Source organism: Somniosus microcephalus, chromosome 2 (assembly GCF_052327205.1).
Source record: "Somniosus microcephalus isolate GS21.2 chromosome 2, FLI_Smic_1.0, whole genome shotgun sequence".
Classification (NCBI taxonomy): Eukaryota; Metazoa; Chordata; class Chondrichthyes; order Squaliformes; family Somniosidae; genus Somniosus; species Somniosus microcephalus.
In genome coordinates, this window is record NC_140988.1 from 211,338,029 (window position 1) to 211,363,149 (window position 25,121).

At 43.7% G+C, this 25,121-nt stretch overlaps 1 protein-coding gene across 1 annotated transcript in view; it reads left to right on the plus strand.

The window, feature by feature from the left end:
- Positions 1-25,121, plus strand: part of wdr19 (WD repeat domain 19) — a 103,142-nt gene that overhangs the window by 12,923 nt on the left and 65,098 nt on the right. Inside the window, exons 4-8 of the mRNA XM_085968740.1 lie at positions 3,917-4,121; positions 5,024-5,183; positions 8,745-8,855; positions 16,786-16,895; positions 17,618-17,675. Of these exons, the coding sequence (XP_085824866.1) occupies positions 3,917-4,121; positions 5,024-5,183; positions 8,745-8,855; positions 16,786-16,895; positions 17,618-17,675 (644 nt within the window). The remainder of the gene's footprint in view (positions 1-3,916; positions 4,122-5,023; positions 5,184-8,744; positions 8,856-16,785; positions 16,896-17,617; positions 17,676-25,121) is intronic.

Below are 25,121 nucleotides of genomic sequence, written 5' to 3' on the forward strand. Positions count from 1 at the left end.
TAGTTGAGCCTCGAATGAAAAGAGCATGGATGAGGGTTACAGCAGCAGGTGGGCTGAGGCAGGCGATGTTACAGAGGTGGAAGTAGGTAGCCTTTGTGCTGGAGACTATATGGGATTGGTAGCTCAACTCTGGGTTGAATAGGACGCCGAGATTGGGAACAGTCTTGATTCAGCCTGAGAGTGTGGTTGGGGAGGGAAATGGAATCAGTGTCAAGGATACGAAGTTTGTGGCAAGGACGGAAGATGATGGCTTCAGTCTTCCTAACGTTTATATTGGAGGAAATTCCGGCTCATTCAAGATTGGATAGTGGACAAGCAGTCTTGACAACACGGAGGCAATCGAGGGGTCTAGAGAGGTAGAGCTGGGTGTTGTCAGCATACATGTGGAAGGTGGCCCCATATCTGCAGATGATGTCGTTAATGGCAACATGTAGATGAGGAAGAAGAGGGGGCCAAGGATGAATCCTTGTGGGACACTGGAGGAGCAAGAGCCACTCTGTTGTACCAAACCCCTACGACAAAGTATAATAAGAATAAAACCGAATGGACCAACCGGCATTGACCTAGGCATCGGATACGGACACGACAAAGGCACACCCAGCCCAGTTGATCCTGCAAAGTCTTCCTCACTAACATCTGGGTTCTTGTGCCAAAATTGGGAGAGCTGTTCCACAGACTAGTCAGGCAACAGCTGACATAGTCATACTCAAACAATCATACCTTTCAGTCAACGTCCCAGACTCTTCCGTCACCATTTCTGGGTATGTCCTGTCCCACCAGAGGTGGTAACACAGTGGTATAAAGTCGGGAGGGAGTGGCCCTAGGAGTCCTCAACATTGACTCCGGACCCCATGAAGTCTCATGGCATCAGGTCAAGCATGGGCAAGGAAACCTGCTGATTATCACCTACTGCCCTCCCTCAGCTGATGAACCAGTACTCCTGCAAGTTCAACACCACTTGGAAGAAGCACTGAGGGCAGCAAGGGCACACAATGTACTCTGGGTGGGGGACTTCAATGTCCATCCTCAAGAGTGGCTCGGTAGCACCACTACTGACCGAGCTGGCCTAGTCCTAAAGGACATAGCTGCCAATCTGGGCATGCAGCAGGTAGGTGGTGAGAGTACCAACACGAGGGAAAAACCTACTTGACCTCATCCTCACCAATCTATCTGTCGCAAATGCATCTGTCCATGACAGTATTGGTATGTGTGACTACTGCACAGTTCTTGTGGAGACAAAGTCTCATCTTCACACTGAGGACACCCTCTATCGTGTTGTGTGGCACTTCCACCGTGCTAAATTCAGATTCAGGATAGATTCATAACAGATCTAGCAGCTCAAAACTGGGCATCCATGAGATGCTGTGGGCCATCAGCAGCAGCAGAATTGTATTCCACCGCAATCTGTAACCTCATGGCCAGCCATATCCCTCACTCTGCAATTACCATCGAGCCAGGGGCCCAATCCTGGTTCAATAAGGAGTGTAGAAGAGCATGCCAGGAGCAGCACCAGGCGCACCTAAAAATGAGGTGCCAACCTGATGAAGCTACAATATAGGACTAAATGCATGCTAAACAGCAGAAACAGCATGCTATAGACAGAGCTAAGCGATCCCACAACCAACGGATCAGATCAAAGCTCTGCAGTCCTGCCACATCCAGTCGTGAATGGTGGTGGACAATTAAACAACTAACAGGAGGAGGAGGCTCCATGAACATCCCCATCCTCAATGATGGTGGAGCCCAGCACGTGAGTGCAAAAGACAAGACTGAAGCGTTTGCAACCATCTTCAGCCAGAAGTGTCGAGTGGATGATCCATTTCGGCCTATTCCTGAGGTCCCCACCATCACAGAAGCCAGTCTTCAGCCAATTCTATTCACTCCATGTGATACCAAAAAATGGCTGAGCGCACTGGATACAGCAAAGGCTATGGGCCCCGACAACATCCCACATGCAGTGCTGAGACTTGTGCTCCAGAACTAATCGTGCCTCTAGCCAAGCTCTTCCAGTACAGCTGGCATCTACCCGACAAAGTGGATTGCTCAGGGATGTCCTGTCCACAAAAAGCAGGACAAGTCAAACCCGCCCAATTACCGTCCTATCAGCCTACTCTCAATCATCAGCAAAATGAATGAAGGGGCCGTTGACAGTGCTACCAAGCGGCACTTGCTCACCAGTAACCTGCTCACCGATGCTCAGCTTGGATTCTGCCACACCACTTGGCTCCAGACCTCATTACAGCCTTGGTGCAAACATGGACAAAAACTGAATTCTAGAGGTGAGGTGAAAGTGACTGCCCTTGACATCAAGGCAGGATTTGACTGAGTGTGGCATCAAGAAGCCTTAGTAAAATTGAAGTCAATAGGAATCGGAGGGGGGGGGGAAACTCTCCACTGGCTAGAGTCAGACCTAGCACAAAGGAAGATGATTGTGGTTGTTGAAGGCCAATCATCTCAGCTCCAGGACTTCGCTGCAGGAGTTCCTCAGGACAGTGTCCTAGGCCCAACCATCTTCAACTGCTTCATCAATGACCTTCCCTCCATCATAAGGTCAGACGTGAGGATGTTCGCTGATGATTGCAGTGTTCAGTTCCATTCGCAACTCCTCAGAAAATGATGCAGTCCATTTCCGCATGCAACAAGACCTGGACAGCATTCAGGCTTGGGCTGATAAGTGGCAGGTAACATTTGCACCACATAAGTGTAATGCAATGACTATCTCCAACAAGAGAGAATCTAACCACCTCCCCTTGATATTCAGTGGCATTACCAAAATCGAATTCCCCCACCATCAACATCCTGGGGGTCACTATTGACCAGAAACTTAAGTGGACCAGCCACATAAATACTGTGGCTACAAGAGCAGGTCAGTATTCTGCGGCGAGTGACTCACCTCCTGACTCCCCACAGTCTTTACACCATCTACAAGGCACAAGTCAGGATTGTGATGGAATACTCTCCACTTGCCTGCAGCTCCAGCAATACTCAAGAAGCTCAACACCATCCAGGACAAAGCAGCCCGCTTGATTGGCACCCATCCACCACCTTAAACATTCACTCCGTCCACCATCAGCACACCATGTCTGCAGTGTGTATCATCTGCAAGATGCACTGCAGCAACTTGCTAAGGGTTCTTCGACAGCACTTCCCAAACCATGACCTCTATCACCGAGAAGGACAAGGGCAGCAGGTGCATGGGAATACCGCCACCTGCAAGTTCCCCTCCAAGTCACACACCATCCTGACTTGGAAATATATTGCTGTTCCTTCTTCGTCGCTGGGTCAAAATCCTGGAACTCCCTCCCTCACCACACGGACTGCAGCGGTTCAAGAAGGTGGCTCACCACCACCTTCTCGAGGACAATTAGGGATGGGCAATAAATGCTGGCCTTGCCAGCAATGCCCACATCCCGTGAATTTTATTTATATAAAGGGCGGGAAGAGAGGACATTGCTAGAGGTGCTCTATCTATGATAACGAAGTGAAAGCAGTCCCACTAAACTGGACAACCGAAGAGAGCATTGGTGAAGGATGCCGTGGTCAACTGTCAAAGGCTGTAGAGAGGTCAAGAAGGGTGAGGAGTGATAGTGTACCGTGGTCACAGACAGAAAAGTTGTCATTCGTGTAGTAGCAGGGGCAAACATCTGATTGGAGAGATTCAAATACGGAGCTGCAAGAAAAATGGACACGGGATTTGGGAGGTTACAACACATTCAAGGAATTTGGAGAGGAAAATAAGGTCCCCCTCAATATAAAGTCCAAAAATTTATTTTCTTGATTTTTTTTATTGTACCTACACACCAGACTCCTTTGCATTGAGCAGTTTATCATTTAAAGTATATTTCCATTTTTTTATTTTTGTTCCTCACCTGGTACAACAATCCATTTCTTATGATCAAATTTGCTTAATTCACAGGTTCCAAAGTCATGCTGGCAGGTGGTACTAAACTTCCATTTTCTCACAAGCCACTGTTGTTGTATAATGGAGAGCTAACATGTCAGACACAGAGCGGGAAAATCAACACAATTCTCTTAAGCACGCACTCATTCCTTGGCGGATTGAAGGACCTTGGACCTAATGACCTCCAGACAGTGTTGACCCAGAGTTTAATGCTGAAAAGGTGGGATAGATTTTGTAAGGAATAGCGAAAACATGCTAGCTGTGTAGATACCCGCAAATTGAGTTCATGAAAAGTTGTTTGAATTCTGCTACTTTCAATCCTTTGAGAAATTTACATGATGCTAATAGTTTCTGGAATTGAGTTCACCTTAAGTACCGACATGATGGTTGTAATAGCAACTATTCTAAATAGGAAGAGAATAAAAATACCGTAAATTGTGTTTTTATGGTGTTCTTGAAAGTTTTAAAAAGTTAATTTATATTCTGTCTCACCGCTACCAGAAATTCATGGTTGTATTATCCTTTCTATACCTGGAAGGGGAAATATAAAACGTTACTTTTTAAGTATATAATATATATATAAATAATAATAGTTACCTGGTTCTTACCTTGCACCATTGAAATCCAATAAGGTAGAGATTCAGAGCTGGGAAGAGCTCCACAGTGTCATCTGATGTTCAGTGTTTGATACTGCAGGCACACTCGAAAGGGAATTGCATAGGCTTTGTGCCTTTAAAAATAGGACAAATGGCTGAGTGTTCTAAATGGGGAAACCTTATTGCAGCACCACCCACAGGTGTCACAGGTTATTACAAATGTAACAGTTCGACACAATTAGTGGACATTTTTGTAAGGAATGTTTACAGGTGACCAGACATACCGAATTTTGATTTTTTTTTTAAAGACTGTACTTAGTCCAGTGACTCTCAAATTAATTGTAGCGTCCCTTTGCTCTCCTGGCTGAACTCGGCACAAAGCTCATGTTTGAGATTCCTTGGTCTCTGTGGTTTGGTACTACAGCACAGTGTGCACATATCTACTTTTAAATCATGCTTAACACCCAAACTATTCTGAAGTCATATTACTATCTTGTGTTTTCAATCTTTCTTGTGACTCCTGCAGGTTTACTGAAGCATGGGATGTGTGCAAAGTACTTGGTGATACTTCAGCATGGACTGAGTTCGCTCGTGCTTGCCTCCACCACATGGAGGTGCAGTTTGCAATCCGTGTGTATCGTATGATTGGAAATGTAGGAATGGTGATTTCACTGGAGCAGATCAAGGTTGGTACTGATGAGGATGACTGAAAATATATTTATCAATTACTATTGTAGAAAATAAGAATACATATATCATGGTTACATTTATCCATTGAATTATATTTTATTTCTTTTCATGCCTTCATTAGTTTTTATTTAAAGGCCTCAGGTTCTCACAAAAGCTGTGACTCTGTGAGGTGAATTTGGATTGTGCAGTCCAAGTATATTCGGTGCACCTAATTTCCCAGGATGAGTCAGTACCATTCAGTCTACTGTACTGCTGCAATATTTTTCTTGAGCTTCTAGCACTTGAACACCCAGTACCTTTTTCTAAATTATTTTGAAACACAAGAAGATAAATTTCAAAAGCTTAATTGAGGGAAAAGTAACCATGTACTAATTATACACGTAGCATTTGTTTTGTTTTCTATTCATTTCAGAAAATGTATTGAGCTGAGAGAGTATCTTTGTTTATGCTGATGTTCAATTTTCAAAAAAAGGGTGAATTGTGAAGCTGACTAATTATTTCTCAGTGTTTTGTTGACCGTTAGAAAAGGTCAATGTCGGTGGCTTACCTGTGAGACAGAGGCTGTAATTTCTAACATGCATGAGACAGAAAGAGAAAGGCAAAACAGTTTTACTCCTTATTCTAATTAGATTTTTTAAAGTTACATTTTGAAAGCAAACAATGCCTCTTGGAGGGAAACAGATACAAACGAAGGGTAGGGAGGAGGTGGTTAGAGAGAAAGAGAGGGTGAATTGAGAGAGTAACACACAGAGAAAATGGCAGACAATTCCATTCTTCATTCTAATTTGATTTGTTTTTTTAAGTTTTAGCTTAAAAGCAAACAGCCTTTTTGAGGGAAACATATAGGAAAGGAAATGAAATGTTTGAAGATGAAATGGGTTCAGGCTTCTCACCACCTAATCTTGGGTGAAGCGAGTGGGACTGGGGTGGCGGTGAATGGAAGGTGAGTGACAGTGGAGCAACAGAGAGATGTGAAAACATGGATTTAATAGGTAGTACAAAGAGGAAGAGGTAGGTGTAGTGGTGGGGGTGAGAAGCTGGTAGGAAGGGGTAGGGGATGTGAGGGGTGTGGGAGAGAGCACGTGATTGGGGAGAGGATGGTAGGCAGCCACTGACGACCATATTTTCCCTAGAATTCCCCCTTCCCAAATGAAGCCTGCAGTCATTGGTGACTCCTTTCCCCATCACACAGCGCCATACCAATTCCCACCTGAAAGGAATAAAAAGCAGAAGGCCATTGGCAGAAGGGTGTAAGTGCAGCGTGACAACGTTACATAAACAGTTCCCATTATAAATTTTGAAACAGGAATTTATAATGGCAATGTAAGAATAAAGACAGAATGTTTGACTCCTGAATGGGGACCGAATTACTGAATTGACTGTGGCAACCTTCAAAATAATAGTCTGTAATTGATGCAATTAAAACTGGTTTATAATATGGTTCCACACGTGATGCTGACCAGTACTGTACTCACTTTCAAAGAACAGTTCGAGAAAGTTATTTTTTACCATGGTTCATCTGTATAATTCATATTGGTTACAGTTATTGTATTATATTGCCGTGAAACTAGGATTTTTTTGAAATGAACTCTTACTAACTTTCATCAATGTGTACAAAGTTTCTTCCTAACATTTCTCCAGAAACACAACAAGCACCAATAAATATGAGACTCATAGTGAGTGCAGTGTGCCACTCTGGTCACTTTCTCCCAGTACGTCCATGTCTGCTTACTACCACAATCTTACCTTGATCAAGCAGTAAACTGTTCCAACATCCCCAGACCATATCACTAGAGTGTCACAGGTCATCTTGTCTGGTAGGTGATTGTCAATTATCAGTGTTATCAAGGCATACAGAGGAAAGTCTGCTATTGCACAGTTGACTGTTAAAGGGAAATCAGGGTGTGGGACTTGCAGACAGCCATGTTCCTACTATTTGCCAATTTACAGCAATACAATATCACAAGACCCATCAGTCTACTCTCAATCATCAGCAAAGTGATGGAAGGTGTCATCGACAATGCTATCAAGCAGCACTTACTCACCAATAATCTGCTCACTGATGCCCAGTTTGGGTTCCGCCGAGACCACTCGGCTTCCGACCTCATTACAGCCTTGGTCCAAACATGGACAAAGGAGCTGAATTCCAGAGGTGAGGTGAGAGTGACTGCCCTTGACATCAAGGCTGCAGTTGACCAAGTGTGGCATCAAGGAGCCCTAGTAAAACTGAAGTCAATGGGAATCGGGTGGGAAACTCTCCACTGGCTGGAGTCATACCTAGCACAAAAGAAGACGGTTGTGGTGGTTGAAGGTCAATCATCACAGCCCCAGGACATTGCTGCAGGAGTTCCTCAGGGCAGTATCCTAGGCCCAACCATCTTCAGCTGCTTCATCAATGACCTTCCCTCCAACATAAGGTCAGAAATGGGGATGTTCGCTGCTGACTGCACAGTGTTCAGCGCCATTCACAACTCCTCAGATAATGAAGCAGTCCATGCCCGCATGCAACAAGACCTGGACAACGTTCAGGCTTGGGCTGATAAGTGGCAGGTAAAATTTGCGCCACACAAGTGCCAGGCAATGACTATCTCCAACAAGCGAGAGTCTAACCACCTCCCCTTGACATTCAATGGCATTATCATCGCCGAATCCCCCACTATCAACATCCTGGGGGTCACCATTAACCAGAAACTTAACTGGACCAGCCACATAAATACTGTGGAAACAAGAGCAGGTCAGAGGCTAGGTATTCTGCGGCGAGTGTCTCACCTCCTGACTCCCCAAAGCCTTTCCACCATCTACAAGGCACAAGTAAGAAGTGTGATGGAATACTCTCCACTTGCCTGGATGAATGCAGCTCCAACAACACTCGAGAAGCTCGACACCATCCAGGACAAAGCAGCCCACTTGATTGGCACCCTATCCACCACCTTAAACATTCACTCCCTCCTCCACCGGCGTACCGTGGCGGCAGTGTGTACCATCTACAAGATACACTGCAGCAACTTGCCACGGTTTCTTCGGCAGCACCTCCCAAACCCGTGACCTCTTCCACCTAAAAGGACGAGGGCAGCAGGCGCATGGGAACACCACCACCTCCAAGTTCCCCTCCAAGTCACACACCATCCTGACTTCGAAGTATGTCGCCGATCCTTCATCGTCACTGGGTCAAAATCCTGGAACTCCCTACTTAACAGCACTGTGGGAGTACCACACCACACGGACTGCAGCAGTTCAAGAAGGCGGCTCACCACCACCTTCTCAAGGGCAACTAGGGATGGGCAATAAATGCTGGCATTGCCAGTGATACCCTGATCCCATAAACAAATTTTAAAAAATTAGTGCAAAAATATACCACATACATTCTTCTCAACCCTACTTACCAACTAACTTTCATCAGTGTGTAGAAAGCTTCTTCCTAACATTTGCTAGTTCTTTGCAAGCTAACCGAGGAGCACATTTTAAAAATTAGCAGGATACATTGGCACATTATTTTAACACTGCTCCATTCCTCACCAATAATTTCTTTCAGTGCAGTATCATTATTAATGTTTTAGGGAATAGAAGACCACAACCTACTAGCTGGCCATCTTGCGATGTTTACAAATGATTTCAATCTGGCACAGGATCTGTATCTGGCCTCCAGCTGTCCAATTGCTGCGCTAGAGGTAAGAAGCTGAGTGTTATTTTAACTAGAACCCTTGATCTTTTAGCTAAGGATGTTTGCTTTTTCAAGGGAGTGCTAGTCCTTTCATTTAATGCATATTGTTTTTCTTTTACAATATTTGTTTTACTTTGTAGAAGACAGGATATTATCTCTCTTGACATTTGCAAAACATGAGAGTGTAGCTGTTTAAATAATGTAGCTAAACAGTGATGCATTTGGTTTTAGTATATATATTGTTTTCTTAACCATGAAGAAGGAGATCAATAATTTGCTAATATGTCAAAATATGTTATGAGTAAAGCAACAAATAGGGGTTGGAGTGCTTAACACACTACACCAGAGTAGTAGCATATGCGTTTACACTTTGGATGCTCTGCTGTGCTATTGTAGAGTCATACAGCACAGAAAGAGGCCCTTCGGCCCATTGTGTCCGCGCCGGCTATCAAGCCGTGTCTATTCTAATCCGATTTTCCAGCATGTATGCTATGGCGTTTCAAGTGCTCATCTAAATGCTTCTTCAATGTTGTGAGGGTTCCTGCCTCTACCACCCTTTCAGGCAGTGAGTTCCAGATTCCAACCACCCTCTGGGTGAAAAAGTTTTTCCTCAAATCCCCTCTAAACCTCCTGCCCCTTACCTTGAAACTATGCCCCCTGGTTATTAACCCCTCTACTAAGGGGAAAAGTTATTTTCTATCTACCCTATCTATGCCCCTCATAATTTTGTACACCTCAATCAGGTCCCCCCTCAGCCATCTCTGTTCTAAGGAAAACAACCCCAGCCTGTCCAGTCTCTCTTCATAGCTGAAGCACTCCAGCCCAGGTAACATCCTGGCGAATCTCCTCTGCACCCTCTCCAATGCAATCACATCCTTCCTATAGTGAGGTGACCAGAACTGCACCCAGTATTCCAGCTGTGGCCTAACTAGCGTTTTGTACAGCTCCATCATAATCTCCCTGCTCTTATATTCTATGCCTCGGCTAATGAAGGCAAATATCCCATATGCCTTTTTAACCACCGTATCTATCTGTCCTGCTGCCTTCAGGGATCTATGTACATGCACACCAAGGTCCTGCTGATCCTCTGTCCTTCCTAGGGTCCTACCATTCATTGTGTATTCCCTTGCCTTGTTAGTTCTCCCAAAATGCCTCACCTCACAGTTTTCAGGGTTAAATTCCATTTGCCACTGTTCTGCCCATCTAACCAACCTGTCTATATCGTCCTGTAGCCTGAGGCTTCCCTCCTCGCTATTTACCACTCCACCAATTTTTGTGTAATTTGCGAACTTACTGATCATACCTCCTACATTCATATCTAAATCATTAATGTACACTACAAACAGCAAAGGACCCAGCACCGATCCCTGCGGTACACCACTGGACACAGACTTCCAGTCACAAAAACAACCTTCGACCATCACCCTCTGCCTCCTGCCACTAAGCCAATTTTGGATCCAACGTGCCAAATTGTCCTGGATCCCATGGGCTCTTACCTTCTTGACCAGTCTCCCATGCGGGACTTTGTCAAAAGCCTTACTGAAGTTCATGTAGACTACATCAACTGCACTACCTTCATCCACACACCTAGTCACCCCCTCGAAAAATTCAATCAAATTGGTTAAACAAGATTTTCCCCTGACAAAACCATGCTGACTATCCTTGATTAATCCTTGTCTCTCCAAGTGGAGACTAATTCTGTCCCTCAGAATTTTTTCCAATAATTCCCCTACCACTGATGTTAGGCTCACTGGCCTGTAATTCCCTGGTTTATCCCTACTACCCTTCTTGAATAATGGTACTACGTTAGCTGTTCTCCAGTCCTCTGGCACCACCCCTGTGGCCAGAGATGTTCTGAAAATTAGTGTCAGAGCCCCTGCAATCTCCTCCCTTGCCTCACACAGCAGCCTGGGATACATCTCGTCAGGCCCTGGGGATTTATCCACTTTTAAGCCTGCTAAAACTGCTAGTACCTCCTCCCTCTCAATACTAATTTGTTCAAGTATATCACAAACCCCCTGCTTGATTTCTCTGCCTACATCGTCCTTCTCCATAGTGAACACATGCAAAATATTCATTTAAAACCTCACCTACATCTTCCGGCTCTACACACAGATTGCCACTTTGGTCCCTAATGGGCCCTACTCTTTCCCTGATTATCTTCTTGCCCTTAATATACTTATAAAACACCATGGGATTTTCCTTTATTTTGCCCACCAGTGTTTTTTCATGTCTCCTCTTCGCTCTCCTAATTTCTTTTTTAAGTACCCCCCTGCACTTTCTATACTCCTCTAGGGCTGCCACTGTTTTTAGTCCTTTGTATCTGCCAAAAGCCTCCCTTTTTTTCCTAATTCATTCTTGTATATCCCTTGACATCCAGGGTTCCCTGGGCTTGTTGGTCCCACCCTTGACGGGAACATGTTGGCTTTGTACTCTCTCTATTCCCTTTCTGAAAGACTCCCACTGCTCTGATGTGGATTTTCCTACAAGTATCTGATCCCAGTCCACTTTGGCCAGATCCTGCCATATCATATTAAAATCGGCCTTCCCCCAATTTAGAACCTTTATTTCCAGTCCATCTTTGTCCTTTTCCATGACTACCTTAAATCTCACCGAATTATGGTCACTGTCACCAAAATGCTCTCCTACTGACACTTCTACCACTTGCCCGGCTACATTCCCTAGAATTAGGTCCAGTACCGCCTCCTCTCTTGTAGGACTTTCTACATGCTTGCTCAAAAAGCTCTCCTGGATGCACTTTAAGAATTCCGCACCCTCTAAGCCTTTCACACTCTGACTATCCCAGTTAATATTGGGGAAGTTGAAATCCCCTACTATTAGTACCCTATTATTTCTACACTTCTCTGAGATTTGCCTACACATCTGTTCCTCTATCTCCCCGTGACTGTTTGGGGGCCTACAGTACACTCCCAGCAAAGTGCTTGCCCCCTTTTTGTTTTTAAGTTCTACCCATATGGCCTCATTAGAGGAACCTGCTCAGATATCATCCCTCCTTACAGCAGTAATTGACTCCTTGATTAATATTGCGACACTCCCTCCTCTTTTACACCCCCCTCTGTCTCGCCTGACGATTCTATGCCCTGGAATATTGAGCTGCCAGTCCTGCCCCTCCCTCAACCATGTCTCTGTGATAACAACAATATCATACTCCCATGTGTTCATCAACACCTTCAATTCATCTGCCTTACTCGCAAGACTCCTTGCATTAAAATAAATGCCATCCAGCCATGCCATACTCCCTTGTGCCATTACATATTTGTGCTGCCTTCCAGGCTGACTTGTTTTTTCCTCTATATTTGGCTCTACATCACCCTTTACTATAGCTCCACTCCGTATCCCATCCCCCTGCCAAGTTAGTTTAAACCCCCCCCCCCCCCCCCCCCCAACAGTACTAGCAAACCTCCCCACAAGGATGTTGGTCCCATTCCGGTTCAGGTGCAACCCGTCCAACTTGTAACTTAGAAACATAGAAGATAGGAACAGGAGTAGGCCATTCGGCCCCTCGAGCCCGCTCTGCCATTTAATGAAATCATGGCTGATCACCCAAATTCAGTACCCTGTCCCTGCTTTCTCCCCATATCCCTTGATCCCTTTAGCCGTAAGAAATATATCCAACTCCTTGAATATATTTAATGAATTGGCCTCAACTGCCCTGTGTGGCAGAGAATTCCATAGTTCACCACTCTCTGGGTGAAGAAATTCCTCCTCATCTCAGTCCTAAATGGCTTACCCCTTATCCTTAGACTGTGACCCCTGGTTCTGGACTCCCCGGCCATCGGGAACATCCTTCCTGCATCTAGTCTGTCTAGTCCTGTTAGAATTTTATAAGTTTCAATGAGATCTCCTCTCATTCTTCTAAACTCTGGCGAATATAAGCCTAATCGACCCAATCTCTCCTCATACGTCATTCCTGCCATCCCAGTTATCAGTCTTCGCTGCACTCTCTCCATGGCAAGAACAGCCCTCCTCAGATAAGGTGACCAAAACTGCACACAATACTCAAGGTTTGGTCTCACCAAGGCCCTGTACAACTGCAGCAAGACATCCTTGCTCCTGTACTCGAATCCTCTTGCTATGAAGGCCAACATACCATTTGCCTTCTTAACCGCCTGCTGCACCTGCATGCTTACCTTCGGCAACTGGTGCACAAGGACACCCAGATCTCGTTGCACTTCCCCTTTTCCCAATCTATTGCCGTTCAGATAATAATCTGTCTTTCTGTTTTTGCCACCGACGTGTACAGGTCCCACTTCCCCAGAAGCTGACCCAGTGATCCAGGAAACTAAAGCCCTCCTTCCTGCACCAACTCTTTAGCCACGCATTCATCTGCTCTATCCTCCTATTCCTATACTCACTAGCACATGGCACCGGGTGTAATCCAGAGATTACAACCTTTGAGGTCCTGATTTTTAATCCGCTACCTAGCTCCCTAAATTCTTGTTGCAGGACCTCATCCCTCTTTCTACCCATGTCGTTAGTACCAATGTGAACCACGACCTCTGACTGTTCGCCCTCCCCCTTCAGAATGCCCTGCAGCCGTTCAGTGACATCCTTGACCCTGGCACCAGGGAGGCAACATACCATCCTGGAGTCACGCCTGTGGCCACAGAAACGTCTATCAATTCAATTCAATTCAATTCAATTCAAATCGCTTTATTGGCATGATAAGTTACATCTTATGTTGCCAAAGCATCAAAATACATTTATGGTTTAGCACATAAACGCAGTTCTATTCATACAGTGTATAAACAGGTATATCCCTGAGTGTATAAATATACATTCGCATTGTTTATATATATTCTTTTCTTAGTTTACTGGTTGTCCCTCTGTTCATGGCAAGCTGTAACATAGTGTGCCGCCAGTGTTACACAGCTTCTCTCCTCTCCCAGTAGGAATGGGAGTTTTTGGTTGTCATTCAGATTTCTGAAATCAGGGCATATTTGTGAGAATTTTTGGTAGAAATTCTCCCTGATGCCCTGATATTTTCCGCAGGCTGTGAGGAAGTGCATCTCTGTCTCCACTACTCCCTGACTGCAGTGAGAGCATATCCTGTCTTCTCTTGGCAGCCTGGTCTGCCTGTGTCTGCCTTTTTCGATCGCTAGGCTAGGTTCGCTAAGTCTGTACCTTGTCAAGGTTCTTCTCAGTTTGTTATCCTTTACCATGGTCAGGTAATCAGCTATGTTGTATTGTCTGTTTAGGGCCAAGTAGCAATTGAGTTTGCTTTGGGTTTTTGTTGTTTCTGCCCAACATGTCAGATATTTTTCCTTTTGCTTAGCGACGATTGTGTTGGGTCGAATTCTTTGTGTTACCCTGTCACTGTCCTGGGGCTGGTTATTGTTAGTATTGTTAGTAGTTACTTCACTGAGTCCCAGGACTAGTTGACTGAGGGTATTCTTCTTTATGGTCAGCTCTTGGCATTTCAGGGCGTCGTAGTGATAGCATTGGGGATTGCTCATTTGTAGGTGATTCCAAAATTTGGTGGCTCTTTTTTGGATAGTGATTATTAATGGATATTGGCCTAGTTCCGCCCTGCATGCATTGTTTATTGTTTTCCTTTGAGTCCGGAGGATACTTACTTAGCCTCATGTTTAGATCCCCCCATTGCCTGACCTCTCCCCCTCTGCAACCTCCTCTAGTCCTACAACCACCCCAAACTCTCCATTCCTCTGTCACTGGCTTCTACGGTATATCCCCCTCCCTTCTCCCTGTCACTGGTAGTCATACCTTCATTCGCCTAGACCTTGCACTCTATAATTTACTCCCTAAACCCCTCAGCCTCTCGACCCCTTTCTGCTCCTGTAAGACCCAACTCTTTGACCAGGCTTTTGGTCACCTCCTTATATTTCTTTGGCTCAACATCCATTTTTTTGATTGCTTTGGGATGTTTTTCTGCATTAAAGGCACTATGTAAATGCATGTTTTTTTTGCTGTTGTTAGGAGCAGGTTACCAGCCTTCTCATGTTAATCCAAGGCAAGGGCATACACAAAAAAGGGAGGGAAAAAAGTGCACACACCATTTTGCTAATATCACCTTACTTATTTTGATAGAAGTGATTATTGATTGAGTGTACCAGCTTTCTCAGTCAGTTGAACTATGTCCAAACTAGTCTTGATGTGCTGTTTGTTCCTGTTTTCCAGTTTTATTTTAAAGATGTTAAAGCAAAATATTGTTTGAAAAAAATCAATGACTAAAATTGATTTTTCAATTTGTACTGCTCTGCAAACAAAAAAGCTGTGTTAGAAAAATAATGGCTAGGAAATATTTATTAGCTTGCAAGTTCCTCATTGTCTGTAGGGGAAACTTCTAAAGGAGGATTAGAAACTGGGATTCAATACTGCATTCTAAATGGACTTTGAGTGCTTGTTGGCTATACTTGGGTCTTTGCAGCCTGTGTAACATAGTGGCCCAGAAATTCGGGTCGGAGGCTTCCCGCGGGTGCAAGCCTCCGACCTGCACTTACCTAGCGCGCCGGCCGTTGAGCTGTGGGTCCGCGTGGGATTCCAATCCTGGGCCTCCTCCAACTGCCGGCGCGCAGTGCTTGCGTATCCCAGGGGCGCAGTTAGTTCGATGTGTCCCCTGGGATCACGTGGGCCATGGAGAGCCAATGGTAGCAGGGAATGCCCATTCATAAAATTGACAGGAAGAGCTGTCAAAACCATAAATACCATAAGCCCCAAAACATCACTAAAACTTCAAATAAATTTTTTAAAAATCACATTTTTAAAATAACTATAAATTATATAAAATAACTATTAAACAATCATTTAAATTTTTGAAAAAATTAATTGCATTTTCTAATGGGGCTAAAAATAAACTTACCTTTCTTTAAAGTATTTAAAAATAATAAACCTGTGGAAAAAATGTTTTAATTTTAGTTAATTCACCACTTACCTTGTTAAAAGCAGGCCTTGCGCCTGCTTTTTATATGTATAACTCCTGGAGACTTACCCTCCCGGAAAAACCTGGGAAATAAACGTAGGTTCAATGCGCACGCGCTGCCTCTCCAGCGCACGCGTTCGACCACTGAACCCCTTCTTTCGAGGGACTGGAAGTTCCGGTTTCCCGCGCATGCGCAGTGCATGCACGAAACCGGCACTTCCATTGGGCCTACGGGTGAGTACTCCGTGCATACTCACCCGTGGAGACCCGAATTTCTGGGCCATTAACTTACAACAGTATCTATGCATTCTCTCCTAGAAATGCTGAATGAGGAGCCAATTGCAGATAATATTTATATGTCAGAATATTGTCATAATTGGCATAAACAGGAGGGTGGGAAGGGAAGAGTTTGGTACTTCCTCATTTATTTAATCTCCACATACACATCTACCATCCCCCACAGAATCCTCTGCCATATAAGGAACCATTCTAGGCTGTCACATTAGTTCTGTTTCTCTTGTCTTCATCAGATCTCTGTTTCCCACACCAGAAACAGTTAATAGTGCTATGGGTTCTCTTTCACAAAACAGTGGAAAAACCTCCAACAATCTTAGGGCTCGGAGAAAGATTTATTTTTCTAAGTTATATCGCAACCGATCTTCTAACTCGCATGATTGATCAGATCTGGTGCTACCACACCTCTGACTGACTTCATGACTTCTAAAATGGCCCATTTGGAGAACTAGAGTCGCCAGTAGGACCTTGCTTCACTGGAGACTGTTCTTGACACAATAATTACCACAATGATGATTGTTGGATCTTTTAAACCTGTAAAGTGATGTCTTTAAAAACAGCATATACCTGTAATTAAAATTGTAAAGTAATATTAACCATGCAATGTAATAGATATTGTGTCTTGGAAGAACTCTGATCATGTACGATTGCTCATTTTAAAATATTTATTCTTTTTGAATTATGATGCAGATATTTTGTATCAGTTTTATGTCTTAAGTGATGCACTATTTTTATCATGCAGATGCGGAGGGATTTACAGCATTGGGACAGTGCACTGCAGTTGGCTAAACGGCTGGCTCCTGATCAGATCTCATTTATCTCCAAAGAATATGCTATTCAGCTGGAGTTCACGTATGTATAAAAAGAGGCAGCTCTTTTTATATCGGAAATATAATCGATAAATTCCCTAAGTAATGCCAAACTAGTATACAGCCTACTCTTATTCAGTCACTTAATGCAAATTACATGCTATTTTTTTCTGTCCATTTATGTTGCTTAATTTGAATTACTAGATCATTTGAATTTCTTTGCGCAAAAAGTTAATTTGAATTATCATCTGAATATGCGATGTAAGAGATTTATCAGTACAGAATTTGGGACGTTAAAAGGAATGGAGATTTTTTTATCTTTGTTTCCAATTTTTAGAATAACTATTTAATTGTCTATCCTTTCTAGTCAAGATACATGTTTGCCTTTCTCCTGTACTTTTACTAGAATTTACCAGATTCTGTTATTGTCTTTGATAGTTTCCCATAGAAATATCTTATCACATATAATATTTACTCACATACAACAGCCTCTTTTCCCTTTCTGAAATTTTTTGCATGTAAATGCACCTAGGTTTCATGTCAATTCTCTAATATAAAAGTGTTCATTATATATATAAAAGTCAATGTTTATCTTTGTTAAAAAATTCACGTATAATTTGCACATGATCTCACCCACATTTCCATGGGTTATATTATCTACAAATGAAATTATGGAATATTGCAAAATAGACTTCCCCACTTGTTGGATTAATAAAAATGTATAATTTTATCTGTTTGTCACATTGACCAATATGTGTTTTCCAGGGGTGACTATGTGAATGCGTTGGCACATTATGAAAAAGGGATGACCGGAGACAATAAGGCAAGACATTGTAGATTAAGTTGCCCCACCTAATGGAAAATAACAAAAGCATTATTTGATTGTAATAATGAACTTTAAGCACCTCGCTTTATTTTAATTCAGAAATAATCTTCTCAGACAATTTTAAATCAAGGATCTCACTAAATCCTCAAAATATTCAACAGTAAACCAGATTTCCTAATTGATGTATAATGGTCTAGGATGATTGGTTTTGATTTTAGTTGTATGTGTCAGGCGTGGCGCAGTAGGTAGCATACTCTCCTCTAAGCCAGAAGGTAGTGGGTTCAAGAGACTTGAGAACAAAAATCCAAGCTGACACTTCAGTACAGTACTGAGGAAGTACCGTCTTTCAGATGAAACATTAAACCAAGGCCCTGTCCAGCCTCTCTGATTATTTTGCACTATTTTGAAGAAGAAAAGGAGAGTTCTCCCTGGTGTCCTGGCCAATATTTATCCCTCAACCAACATCACTAAAACAGATTATCTGGTCATTATCTTATTACTGTTTGTGGGACCTTGCTGTGCGCAAATTGGCTGCCGTGTTTTCTACATTACAACAGTGACTACACTTCAAAAGTACTTCACTGGCTGCAAAGCACTTTGGGAAGTCCTGATGTCGTGAAAGGCACTATGTAAATGCAAGTCTTTCTTTTTGTTCTTTATAGCTTGACATGTTTTATTTATATCACAAAGTCCACTAAAGAATTTGAAATTTTCTTAGAAGTTGGGGGGGTTTATTTTCCTCTGTGCAATTTTAACAAAAAAATATGATAAGTAACTTGAGCAAATTGGTGATTTGCTGCATTTACAGCTTGCCTCTTTTCCCATATCTCGCATTTTTTGAGGATGTAACTGGTAAAATAGATAAGGGAGAACCAGTGGATGTGGTATATTTGGACTTTCAGTAAGCTTTCGATAAGGTCCCGCATAAGAGGTTAGCGTGTAAAGTTAAGGCACATGGGATTGGGGGCAAGGTATTGACTTGGATAGAAAACTGGTTGGCAGACAGAAAGCAAAGAGTTGGAATAAACGGGTCTTTTTCCGAGTGGCAGGCAGTGACTAGGGGTACTGCAGGGATCGGTCCTTGGACCCCAGCTATTCACAATATATATTAATGATCTAGACGAGGGAACTACATGTAATATCTCCAAATTTGCAGACGACACAAAGCTAGGTGGGCGTGTGTGCTGTGAGGAGGATGCCGAGAAACTCCAGGATGATTTGGACAGGTTGGGTGATTGGGCAGAAGCATGGCAGATGCAATATAACGTGGATAAATGTGAGGTTATCCACTTTGGTGGCAAAAACTGGAAGGCAGATTATTATCTGAATGGCAATAGATTGGGCGAAGGGGAAGTGCAACGAGACCTGGGTGTCCTTGTGCACCAGTTGCTGAAGGTAAGCATGCAGGTGCAGCAGGCGATTAAGAAGGCAAATGGTATGTTAGCCTTCGTAGCGAGAGGCTTTGAGTACAGGAACAAGGATGTCTTGCTGCAGTTGTACAGGGCCTTGGTGAGACCACATCTTGAGTATTGTGTGCAGTTTTGGTCGCCTTATCTGAGGAAGGATGTTCTTGCCATGGAAGGAGTTCAGCGAAGATTCACCAGGCTGATACCTGGGATGGCAGGAATGACGTACGAGGAGAGATTGGGTCGATTGGGCTTGTACTCACTGGAGTTTAGAAGAATGAGAGGGGATCTCATTGAAACTTATAAAATTCTGACAGGACTGGACAGACTAGATGAAGGAAGGATGTTCCTGATGGTTGGGGAGTCCAGAACCAGGGGTCACAGTCTAAGGATAAAGGGTATGCCATTTAGGACAGAAATGAGGAGGAATTTCTTCACCCAGAGAGTGGTGAACCTGTGGAAATCTCTACCACCGAAGGCAGTAGAGGCCAATTCATTAAATATATTCAAGAAGGAGTTGGATATATTTCTTAAGGCTAAAGGGATCAAGGGGTATGGGGAGAAAGCAGGGACAGGGTACTGAATTTGGATGATCAGCCATGATCGCATTGAATGGCGGAGCAGGCTCGAGGGGCCGAATGGCCTACTCCTGCTCCTATCTTCTATGTTTTGTTTGTGTGGGCCTCTTGCACTTTTTCTCTTTTTTCCAAACCTACAATAATTTCTGTTTACCTAATGAAGGTGATATTACATAGAATATACAGCACAGAAACAGGCCATTTGGCCCAAAGCTGAACAGGATAAGCGAAGGAGGATTTGAATATACTTGGGAATTGAGCAGACAGGTGGCAGATGAAATTCAGTTTAGAGAAATGCAAAGTGAGGACAAAATTTAGGAGGAGACTATTACTTAAATGGAAAGAAAATAACATGCATGGCATTGAAAATGAAAGAGATTTGGGGCTCCTGATTGACAATGAATTGAAACTATAGCAACAATGCTCGGTGGCAGTGAGTAAAGCAAATCAGATCTTGGGATGTAATAAAAGGTTAATATTGAGCCAAAATAGTGAGGCAATCATTGGTGCAACCGCACTCAGAATACTGTGTACAGTTCTGGTCACCACAGTACAAATATTACAGCTATTGAAAAGATACAGAAGAGAATAATGAAAATGATGAGGGGATGGAGTGATTGGATTATGAGGAGCGATTATGTAAATGGGGCATGTCCTCACTGGAAAAGGGAAGGTTGAGAAGTAATGTGACTTCTGTTCTTCAGATTCTAAAGAGTCTTGATATTGTAGACCATGACAAACTATTTCACCTTGTCCAGAACTGTGGAACCAGAGGACACAGCCTGTGCTCGAAAGGGAGTAAATTCAAAATTAACCTGTGGAAACAATATTTCAGTGAGCGAGTGGTCAATCTATAGAACAGTCTCTGTAGGGAGATGGTGGAAGTAGTTAGTATTCATTCACCCGAATGCAAATCAGAAAATAACATTTTGGGATACAGTATCTGACTAATTTGAGACATAACATATGGTAAGTGTAGCATGCTTGTAAGAAACAGGTGACTTTGGACCAGAGGGCTGTGGATGCTCAGTCGTTAAGTGTCTGCGGCTCGAGGAACTTCGGCTCTGAGTTGAGGAGCTGGAGCCTGAGCTGCAGACATTGCGAGACATCAGGGAGGGAGAAAGTTACCTGGACCTTTTGCTCCAGGAGGCAGCCACACCCCTTAGATTAAATACTTTAGAATTGACACGTGGTCAGGGACAGGAGGGTGTGACTGCGAGTGAGGCAGGTACGGGGATGCAGGAGGTAGTATTGCAGGAGCCTCAGTCCCTGTACTTGTCCAATAGATTCAAGGTTCTTGCAACCCTTGTGGACCAGTGCGGGGACTGCGGGGAGGACGAGCAAACTGACCACGGCATCGTGGTACAGAAAGCCGTTCAAGTGGGGGGAGTAAAAAGGAAGGTGGTTGTCGTAGGTGACAGTATAGTTAGGGGGATAGACACTGTTCTCTGCAGCCAGGAGCGTGAATCCCGAAGGCTATGTTGCCTACCCGGTGCCAGGGTAAAGGACATCTCCTCCGGGCTGGAGAAGAACTGGGAGGGGGAGGATCCAGTTGTCGTGGTCCACGTAGGTACCAACGACATAGGTAGGACAAAGAAAGAGGTTCTGCTGAGAGAGTTTGAGCAGCTAGGGACTAAATTAAAAGGCAGAACCACAAAGGTCATAATCTCTGGATTATTACCGGAGCCACAAGCAAATTGGCATAGGGTCAATAGGATCAGGGAGATGAATGTTTGGCTCAAAGATTGGTGTGGGAGAAGTGGATTTCGATTCGTGGGGCACTGGCACCAGTACTGGGGAAAGAGAGCTGTTCCGTTGGGACGGACTACACCTGAACCATGCTGGGACCAGAGTTCTAGCGGATCAAATAACTAGGGAGGTAGATAGGGCTTTAAACTAAATAAGGGGGGGGGGGTCCTGGTGGAGAGAAAGCTAGAATGCTAAAGAGAAAAGACAAGGAAGCAGTGCAGGAAAGTGATTGGGGTAAGGATAACCAGATTGCGTCAGGAAGGGACAGAGCATACAAACAAAGGAGTGCACTAACAAATAGGGTCCAGGTAAGAAAAAATGGTAAGACAAATAGGGCCATAGTACAAATAAATGTTAAGATGTTAAAAAGACAAATCTAAAGGCACAGTATCTGAATGCACGAAGCATTCATAATAAGGTAGGCGAATTAACAGCACAAATAGATGTAAACAGATACGATATAATTGCGATTACGGAGACATGGCTGCTGGGTGACCAAGGCTGGGCGTTGAATATCCAAGGATATTCGATATTTAGGAAGAACAGGCGAAAAGGAAAAGGGTGGCCTTGTTAGTAAAGGATGAAATCAGAGCAATAGTGAGAAAGGATATTGGCTCAGAAAATCAAGACGTAGAATCAGTCTGGGTGGAGCTAAGAAGCACCAAGGGGCAGAAAACATGGTGGGAGTTGTCTATAGGCCTCCAAACAGTAGTGGTAATGTAGGGGATGGCATCATACAGGAAATTAGAGATGCATGCAACAAGGGTGCTACAGTAATCATGGGTGACTTTAATCTACATATAGACTGGCCAAACCAAATTAGCAGTAATACTGTGGAGGGTGAATTTCTGCAGTGTGTACGAGATGGTTTTTTAGACCAGTACATTGAGGAGCCAACTAGGGAACAGGCTATCCTAGATTGGGTATTGTGCAATGAGAAGGGGTTAATTAATAATCTTGTTGTGCGGGGTCCTTTAGAGAAGAGTGACCATAACATGATAGAATTCTTCATTAAGATGGAAATTGAAGAAGTCCAATCCGAAACTAGGGTCCTAAATCTAAACAAAGGAAACTACGAAGGTATGAGGAGTGAGTTGGCTATGATAGATTGGGGAGCTTCATTAAAAGGCATGACGGTGGATAGGCAATGGCTAACATTTAAGGAATGAATGCATGAATTGCAACAGTTATACGTTCCTTTCTGGCGCAAAAACACAAAAGGAAAAGCGGCCCATCCATGGCTAACAAAAGAAATTAAGGATAGTATTAGATCCAAAGAGGAGTCATATAAAGTTGCCAGAAAAAGTAGCAAGCCTGAGGATTGGGAGCAGTTTAGAGTTCAGCAAAAAAGGACCAAGAGATTGATTGAGAGGGGAAAAATAAAGTACGAGAGTAAACTTGCAAGCAACATAAAAGTGGATTGTAAAAGCTTCTACAAGTATGTAAAAAGAAAAAGATTAGTGAAGGTAAACAAGTATGATTTGATTGGGATTACAGAAACGTGGCTGCAGGGTGGGCAAGGCTGGGAACTTAACATCCAGGGATATACAATATTTAGGAAGGATCGGCAAAAAGGTAGGGGAGGTGGGGTAGCATTGCTGGTAAAGGAGGGGATTAATGCAATGGAAAGGAAGGATATTAACTCGGATGAAACGGAATCTGTATGGGTAGAAATGAGAAATAGCAAGGGGAGGAAAACGTTAGTGGGTGTGATATATAGGCCTCCAAATAGTAATATGGAGGTGAGGGAAGGCATAAAAAGGGAAATTAGAGAAGCGTGCGATAAGAGCACAGCTGTCATCATGGGTGACTTTAATTTACATATTGATTGGACTACCCAAATTAGTAAAAATTCTGAGGAGGAGGAATTCCTGGAATGTTTTCGGGACGGTTATCTGGACCAATATGTCGAGGAGCCGACTCGAGATCAGGCCATTTTAGACTGGGTATTGTGCAATGAGAAGGGACTTATCAGCAATCTTCTTGTACGAGGCCCCTTGGGTCAGAGCGATCATAATATGATCGAGCTCTCAGTCGAGATGGAGAGTGAGGAAATTGAATCAGAGACTAAGGTCCAGAACTTAAATAAAGGGAATTACGAGGGTATGAGACGGGAATTGGGTAAGATTGATTGGGTGGTGTTTCTGGGGGGATTGACAGTGGATAGACAATGGCAAGCATTCAAAGATAGAATGGAAGAATTCCAGAACATGTTTATACCGGTTTGGCATAAAAATAAACCTAAAAAGGTGACTCAACCGTGGATAACGAGGGAAATTAGGGACAGCATAAAATCAAAAAAAAGGGCATATCAACTGGCAAAAAAAAAGCACCAGACCGGAAGATTGGGGGCAGTACAGGATACAGCAAAAGAGGACAAAGGGATTAATCAGGAAGGGGAAAATAGAATACGAAAGTAAACTTGCAGCAAACATAAAGACAGACTGCAAAAGCTTTTATCGGTATATCAGGAGGAAAAGACTGGTAAAATCCCAAGTCGGTCCCTTGCAGTCCGATTCGGGAGAATATATAATGGAGAATAAGGAAATGGCAGACCAATTAAACTCATACTTTGGTTCTGTATTCACAAAGGAGGACACAAATAACCTCCCAGGAATATCGACAAACATAGGGACTAATGAGAGGGAGGAGCTGACAGAAATTAGTATCTCTAGGGATATGGTGTTGGGTAAGTTGAGGGGACTGAAGGCCGACAAATCCCCGGGGCCTGAAAAACTACATCCTAGGGTACTTAAGGAGGTGGCCCTGGAGATAGCAGATGCTCTAAGGATCATCTTCCGGAACTCCATTGACTCGGGAACAGTACCCGTGGATTGGAGGGTAGCTAATATTACCCCAATATTTAAAAAGGGGGGTAGAGAGAAAGCAGGGAATTATAGACCAGTAAGCCTTACATCGGTTGTGGGCAAAATGCTAGAGTCCATTATTAAGGATAAAATAGCGGAGCACTTGACAAATGGGGAAAGGATCGGACAGAGTCAACATGGATTTACAAAGGGTAAATCGTGTTTGACTAATCTGCTGGAATTTTTTGAGGAAGTAACTGGTAAAATAGATGGGGGAGAGCCAGTGGATGTGGTGTACCTTGACTTCCAGAAAGCCTTCGATAAGGTTCCACACAAAAGATTATCATGCAAAATTAAGGCTCATGGGATTGGGGGCAAAGTATTAACGTGGATAGAGAACTGGCTGGCGGATAGAAAACAGAGAGTTGGAATAAACGGCTCGTTTTCGGAGTGGCAGGCAGTGACCAGCGGGGTGCCGCAAGGATCTGTCCTGGGACCCCAGCTGTTCACAATATATATAAATGATCTGGATCAGGGAATTGGATGCAATATTTCCAAATTCGCTGACGACACTAAACTAGGAGGAGGGGTGGGCTCTGATGAGGATGTCAGGAGGCTACAGTGCGATTTGGACAGGTTGGGGGAATGGGCGGATACGTGGCAGATGCACTATAATGTGGATAAATGCGAGGTTATCCACTTTGGGGGTAAAAACAGGAGGGTGGATTATTATCTAAATGGCAATAGATTGGGAGATGGGGAAGTGCAGAGGGACCTGGGTGTTCTTGTGCACCAGTCACTGAAGGAGAGCATGCAGGTGCAACAGGCGATTAAGAAGGCAAATGGTATGTTGGCCTTCATATCAAGGGGGTTCGAGTATAGGAATAGGGATACCTTACTACA